Here is a 7,997-nt window from a genome sequence, read left to right on the forward strand (position 1 = left end):
CTAATATGACCAAGTTTAAGGTGCCACATCTTAATGGGGTTAACCGTTTCTCGAGCTCTCTTAGATCCCAAAGCATTTTCCTTCATACAGTTAATACTACCATCTAAAGCTAGATGAAAGAGACCATCAATAATATTAGCATGACATATCATGCGTTCATTAATAGATACAAAACCACTGAGTTTATCAAAAACTACTCTATAACCATCCTTCAAAAGCATGGAGATGGAGATAAGGTTCTTTATACATATAGGAAGATAAAGACAATTATTTAACTCCAATGTATCTCCTGATGGTAACTTCAAAATATAAGTCCCCACGGCTTTGGCATCAACTCTTGTGCCATTTCCTACACGTAGGGAAATTTCTCCAGCTTTAAGCTTCCTTGCTCCCACTAGGTCCTGCAACGAAGTGCAAACATGGTGGGATGCACCTGAATCAATTATCCAAGTGGAAGTATTATTAACTGTAAGTATTGATTCAATCACATTGATCATACCTGCTGTTGAAGACTGGTTCTTCAAGGATGCAAGATAAGCTTTGCAATTCCTCTTCCAATGCCCATCCTTGTTGCAAAAGAAACAAACACCTTTTGGTTCCTTTTGTTCCTTCTTCTTCTTCTTTTGGACTGCTCCTTTAGGCTTTGCCACTTGTTTCTTCTTCCCTTTTCCCTTGCCTTTGGACTTGGAAGAAGAAGCGACAATGGCCACACTCCCACTCTCTTTCTTGATTTGCTTCTCAGCTGATACCAGCATATTGAGAAGATCAGAAAGAGTATGATCCATTTGTTGCATATTATAGTTCATTATGAACTGAGAAAATGAATCATCTAGGGAGGATAGAAGAAGATCTTGAGCTAGCTCCGCATCAAGTACAAATCCAAGGTCTTGAATTTGCTCAATAAGGCCTATCATTTTTAGACCATGTTGATGCACAGGAGCACCCCTCACATGCTTTGTCTTAACAAGCTCATTGACAGCTGTGAATCGCACATTTCTATTTCTCTCACCAAACAATTCAGTGAGATGAAGTAATATAGAACTGGCGCTATCCATATTCTCATGTTGCTTCTGAAGTTGTGAGTTCATGGATGCAAGCATAACACATTTAGCTTGCGTGTCATCATCCTTATGCTTTTGATAAGCAACACGTTGCTCATCGGTTGCATCTTGAGCCAATGGAGTGTGAGGAGGTGCATTTTGTAAGACATAAGCGATCTTATCGAATGTCAATACAATTTTCAAATTGCGGAGCCAGTCATTGAAGTTTGGGCCCTCAAGACGATTTTCATTGAGAATTTTGGTGATAGGATGTCCTGACATATTGCAGTCTACATAACATAAAATAAAAGAAGTGAGATTGATTTTAAAACCAAGTGACTCGGGTCTTAAGAATCAAATGGCACCCTCTCACTATTTTAACAAATTCCAAATCCCTCAAAGGAATTCGAGAGTATAAATTAAAACTCTTAGTGAGTATGGAAGACTCATTTTCATTAAGCCAACCGCATCATAATAGAACTATAAGTCAACTTAATTTCCATGAGAGGATACTCTTATCCAATCACATCAAATGTGAATATCCATAACTTTGGCCTCTAAAGTAATTAAGTCTCACCATAATAGGATATTGATAAATTACTCTAGTTAAGCTATTCCCAACATCTCATGTAAGTATAGAGATCAAAAATTAAATCTCATCATAATAGAATATTGACCAAGATTTGTCCCTACCTTACAACATCAAATGTTGAATAACCTCTCTTTAATGCTCCTAGCAAGAAATACCTCCGTTCGGAATGATATTCACATGCAAGAACATCTACTAGGAGATTACAATGTTGGAAGGCCACAAAGAAGCATTCATAATGACTTCTTCGTTTTTCAACTTAATATCACTTTGAGGGAATTTTAAAGTCTCATCTTTAATAATCTCATTAATAACAATCACATTGCATTTGCTTTGATCCTAATGCAATCACACATTCATTATACTTGATCTATAATAAAATACTCCCACTAATTGTTTTCAGAAAACAATTTGATTTCATCAAAAACATTTTTCAAATGGAATCATGGGAAATATAAAATTACTTGATCAAGTGCAATGAACATGCAATTATAATAGGTCACATAGGATGATTATGGACTTGTTGTTTGATCCAACATGAGCCAATATGTTGGATCAAGGTTATGTTTGGGTGGTTGATTTTAATTACGCGTAACGATTACGAGAATTAAATAACTAAGCTAAGCTATTACACTTTGCACTTGAACTCCTTTCAAGGCTTGATGACTTCAAACTTCTTCTTTGGATCATCCTCATGTGCCTCCATCTTCGATTACAAGAGTGGATGAGGGGCATACAAGCTCCCATTTAATTTAATCAAACTTGAATAAATTAAATAAGCTACTTAGTTACACAACCAAATGAATTAACTACTTTAATTACATAGCCCAAATGAATTAACTACTTTAATTACATAACCACATTCATTCAAAATGAATAGTCGGCCAATCTCATGCTCAATTATATTAGGCCATAGTCCATAATCATCCTTTAATTAACCAAGATTAATAAGGTTAATTAAACAAGCATAATTAACTTATTCAAAATAAATTAACCACTAAATTACTTTAATTTAATGCAAGTAAATTAATTGAGTGATTTAGGGGATGATGTCTTACATCATGCAACACTAACTTTTGGTGAGTAATTTAGGGGATGATGTCTCACATCACTTTTGATGAGTGATTTAGGGAATGATGTTTTACATCATGCATCACCAACTTTTGGTGAGTGATTTAGGGGATGATGTTTTACATCATGATTCACCAACCTTTGGTGAGTGATTTAGGGAGACATGTCTTTTATCTCATAATTTAGGGAGACATGTCTTTTATCTCATTCCAACTTTTGGTGAGTAATTTAGAGAAACTAATAGTAAAGATGACTAACTCTACCAACCTTTTGGTGAGGGAAACATGAAAATGATTTTATGTCATCATTAACTATTAGGTAAATTTGAATTCATGAATTTAGGGATCAAAAGTGAAAAACAAACACCATGAAAAATTAGCTAGTTCATAACTAGATTAGACATGTTCCAAAGCTGGAAATAAAATTTCAGCTTTGTGTTCTTCCATTGAACACTTGTTTACTTCATCTTTGAAGCCAAAAATCATGCATACCCTAAAGCATATATAATCTAACATGTTTCTAAGATTAACACCTTAATTAAGAAACATATAGAATCCCTTAATACATATCTCATATGCATCAAAGTTTCATAAAACTTAAACCACTTCTTACATGTAATTTCCAGAAAACATTTTCTAGCTATCATAAAATCTACCTTACATCACATGCTTCATAACTTTTATGATAAAGCAAATTTTATGATCTAAATTACATATTACTCTAAGCTTAAGAAAATCACATCAACCAACATACTTAGCCATGTTTATAACATATCAAAATTAAGCCAATGGCTCTGATACCAATTGAAGGAATGGATGGATTTCAAAACTTTTTAATTAGTGCGGAATTAGTTTAACCATTAAACTACTAACTAAACATAAAATCCATTCCTTTAACCCATGATCTTGGCTTATTGTGATATGTATATAAACATAGCATGCATAGTAAGGAAGAACAAAGAGGGAGTTTATGTTCTACTCACCCTTGGAGCGTGATTTTAATCCGATCCAAGTGAACCACCAAAGTTCCTCTCCTTGATCTCTCCTTGTGTGTGTTTCCTCCACCTTGAAGCACCTTGGATTAAGAACTCCTTCTTGTACTCCTTCTTGTGCTTGTAATCTTCTCTTTGATGTAACAAGTAAAGCCACAAAAGGATATGGCCTCTAAGGATCTTCACCAAGTGAATCAAGAGATGAAGAAAGATGAAAGAAAAGAAGAAATTATGCAAGTGTTCTTCTTTCCTTTAATTTTGTAATGGACCAAGAAAGAACTCTTTCTCTCTCTCTATCTCAAATCTGAAAATAATAGTGTGGAGACACACTCATTCTCTTTGTCCATGCTTTCACTTTTATATAATAGGAAATAACTCCAATTACTAAAAGAAAATATTGACTTTCATAAAGCCAATATTTTGGCTGGTCCATACTTGTTATTGGGCACTAAAAATGTGTCTTGGGCTTTCATTTAAATCTCATTTAGTGAAGCCCAAGTCCACACGAAAAGCCCGACAATCGTTTAGGCCCAATAGGTTCGGTTTTACCCGAAAAACCTAATTATGTCCAAATAATAAATCTAATTAATTATTTGGTCATAACCAACTCTTGTTTAATCTTCTTCATATACAATCTCAAGGATCCACTTATATGGTGTGCGATCTCTTAGGTTCTAATTAACAAGGCAGTGAAGTTTATAGAAACCATTCTATTTTGTTTACGAATCAAAAACTCCATTTTTGATTCTCCCTTGTTATTAGGATTATAAATGTTTATTAATCCTCGGGGACTTCACAAGTCATGAGTGACGTCTTGCAACATATCATGACTACCCTAGTTAATGTAGAATGACAAAGAACCTATTCAATTGGAATTACAATACAATACGGTCCTTCTCTAACACTATGTTCTAAATCACATCATCGGGGTATGGAATTGATATGTCAATCCCCTAATGTGATTTTCATTCTTATGTGATTCTTAGAATGTGATTAAAAACTCCTTTTTAATCTCATTCAATGCTTTGGCCAAAGACTCATTGAATCACATCTTTGAACATACACCTTATTTACTTAAGGATAGAGATTCCTTATTGTACACTCACATGTCTCCATGACCGAATTGATTATACCAATGAATGCATCTATTATATCCATTAAGGGACACAATGTTATTGCATCATCAAGAGATAATCCATTCACTCATAAGACAACTATGGTGTCTCAGGTCAAATGACTAATTTGTATTATTGCAATTTAGAGTTCAAGTTTGACATGTAAGTAAGACTCCATACAAGAACTCTAATGATCGCGTTCAGTGTACTCTTTAAGTTAAGAGCACCCACATACTTGTATTAGTGTCTCTACACAAATGACAAGAGACATATCATCCTCCATATTGAGCATACATAGTATGTGCTAGTCTTTCCGGATTATCAATGTCCAAGTGATAATCCTATGACTAGGAACCTTTTAGGATAAGAGTGTGAAAGAGTAAAGGTCTCACACATCTAACTCTTTAGATTACTTTCTCTTTAACTCATATTCCTTGGACATTGTTCAATCAAATATTAAATATAAGCAATGAACAATAAACTTGCCCTTTTGATTAATAATAATTACAATAATAATTACATCAAAATGATTGTTTTAGGACATAATTCCTTCATCTGCTACGTTCTGGAGCTCGATTATTCTTCGCACTTCAAGTTCGGACTGTGCGGTACGGGGATCGAGATGAGACATAGTGGGGACAGGCCACGACAATTCATGTCGTTCCTGTTGAACAGATGTGTTCTTATCTCCCCCGAACGATGGGAAGACTGTCTCATCAAAGTGACAATCCGCAAATCTAGCGGTAAAGAGATCGCCTGTCAAGGGTTCAAGGTAGCGGACGATCGTTGGAGATTCATATCCAACATAAATGCCCATTCGTCGTTGTGGACCCATCTTAGTACGCTGTGGCGGCGTAATAGGCACATAAATGGCACACCCAAAAATGCGTAAGTGCGAGATATCGGGCTCGTACCCAGTCACTAGCTGTAACGCAGAGTAAGATTGGGTGGCAGTGGGTCGTAGACGAATTAGCGTCGCTGCATGCAATATTGCATATCCCCAAGCAGAAACAGGGAGATTGGTGCGCATAACCAATGTCCGTGCTATCATCTGTAGTCGTTTGATAGCGGCTTCTGCGAGACCATTTTGGGTATGAACATGGGGAACTGGATGCTCTACATCAATCCCCAGTGACATGCAATAGTCATCGAATATTTTCGATGTAAACTCCCCAGCATTATCAAGTCGAATTGACTTAATAGGATGGTCAGGGTAGTGAGCCCGTAGACGGATAATCTGGGCGAGGAGTTTAGCATAAGCAGCATTTCGAGTGGACAGTAGCGCGACATGTGACCAGCGTGTCGACGCATCAACCAAAACCATAAAGTATTTAAAAGGTCCGCATGGTGGTTGAATGGGTCCACAGATATCCCCTTGGATTCTCTGTAAGAATGGAATGAGTATTTTGGGATCCTTTGCGTAGGACGGTCTCGGTCCTAATTTCCCGAAGGAACAGGCTTTCCAGAAAGAGCGAGGGGCCTTGGAAGCAACCAATGAAGATTTTGGTTGGGGCTGAGCGTCTGTAGCGCTATTAGAAGCAAAGTGTGTGACTACATCTCCCATTATGGCGTTAGAGCCATGGAAATTGGTGTGTGTGGCGTCATGGCCACTAGGAGGAACAACCATGGCGTCATGCTCATGGTTGGCGCCATTAATGGCGTCATCACATGGGACTTGGGCGGCCCTATGGTGCCCCAAGACGGCTGCAGCTCCAGATGCTGCAATTGTTGCGGTCTTGCTAAGTCCTGGAATCAATTTTCGATTCTTGCTTCTTCTCACTCTGAAGAATGGATGTCCGTGTGAAGTCTTTAGTATACGGAGCATCATATCACGACCAGGATGTCCTAGTCGGTCATGCCAAAGCCAATATGTGTCTGAATCCAAGAGATCTTCTCTTATGACATTGTGGGATTCAATTGGTCGAATTGTAGTGACATAAAGTCCACTAGATTGACACATAAGCTTCTCTAAGATGCGCTTTCTTCCGCAATCATTAGAGGTAATGCAAAGGAATTCTATTCCGTTCTCACTATGCGTTTCCGCATGGAATCCGTTGGCTCTAATATCTTTAAAGCTCAATAAGGTTCGATTTGCCTTAGGAGCGTAGAGAGCTTCAGTGACTTTAATCAAGGTGCCATTAGGCAAAAGGAATTGGGTCATTCCATGTCCTTGAACTAAACCTGATGGCCCAGCCATCGTAGTCACAGATGAATATGTAGGCAACATCTCCAAGAATAATTGCCTATGTCGTAGAATGGTGTGCGTAGTCACACTATCCGCAAGACATTGAAGTTCATCCATTTCTAAAAGAAAAGCTCGTAATTAAAAAAGGAGTCATAAAGAAAAGAACTCAACTTTTATTAATAAGCCAAACGGAATTACATCATCGTTTCTTTAACCAAAGAAAATCTAATCCAATAAACTAGTTAATGCAAAACAATGGTAGTCATCTAACTCCTTTCGGTAATTCCAATGTAAATGTGACCAGGTGAGTAGAGAGATGTCGGTGGAGCGAGGCTCACTTAAGTACCACTTATCTCAAAACCGTCCTAGACATCACACTCACATTGAGTACGCCTACTTTGAAGAGAGACTAATAGCATTGGCATCTACTATAAAAATAATATGGCAATTGCCTACATCTCTTGGAAATAAAAAAGACTTAATCAAAATCGCCAGTTTCTGGGTCTTGATCCTTGTAGTCTTCCACCCTTAGATCGAGATCTCCATCTTGATCTTCTTGTTCCATGTAATTTGCCTCCCTTGCTTCACGATACAACTTGTATGCGTTTGCAACGTTCTGGGATGCAGTACACTTCTTTGCCCAATGTCCACTTGATCCACATCTGAGACAAGCATCATTATGGTCAGGTTCCCTTGATCGAGGCGCTCTGGGAGCGTTTTGTTGGCGGTTATTGCCTTTGGTGGCGTTACCACCATAACCGGAGGCTTGGCCTCTCTCTCTCTTCACACGTTTACCTCCACGGTTCCGTGCACGCCTATCTTGGCGATTTCCTTCCTCTTTAGGGCGAGAATATGGACCAGAACGTCCAGAATTATCCCTACTCTTAGGGTTTCGCTCCTTGCGTCCTCCCTTGGAGGCGCGACTATAATTAGACTCCGGAATTGACTTGGTTCCCACGGGTCTGGAGTTATAGTTCTTCACAAGTATGTTGTCGTGCTTTTCAGC

General features: G+C 37.9%; 1 protein-coding gene across 1 annotated transcript; it reads right to left on the bottom strand.

Annotated features, from left to right (window-relative positions):
• Window positions 1-281: 281 nt before the first annotated feature.
• On the bottom strand, window positions 282-855 carry LOC133714394 (uncharacterized). The gene is made up of 2 exons (XM_062140502.1): window positions 500-855; window positions 282-401 (listed from the first exon to the last, which is right to left on the bottom strand). The coding sequence occupies exons 1-2, from the start codon at window positions 804-806 to the stop codon at window positions 376-378; spliced, it is 333 nt and encodes a 110-aa protein (XP_061996486.1). The 5' UTR covers window positions 807-855; the 3' UTR covers window positions 282-375.
• Window positions 856-7,997: the final 7,142 nt, after the last annotated feature.

This window comes from Rosa rugosa, chromosome 6, assembly GCF_958449725.1.
Source record: "Rosa rugosa chromosome 6, drRosRugo1.1, whole genome shotgun sequence".
Taxonomy (NCBI): Eukaryota; Viridiplantae; Streptophyta; class Magnoliopsida; order Rosales; family Rosaceae; genus Rosa; species Rosa rugosa.

What these genes read in the sequence shown, in the direction of transcription:
- LOC133714394 (XM_062140502.1), bottom strand. Translation starts at nt 806, where the DNA reads ATGAACTATAATATGCAACAAATGGATCATACTCTTTCTGATCTTCTC. An exon ending in GAACCAGTCTTCAACAGCAG is followed by an intron (nt 402 to 499) that starts GTATGATCAATG and finishes ACTTCGTTGCAG; the next exon opens with GACCTAGTGGGAGCAAGGAA.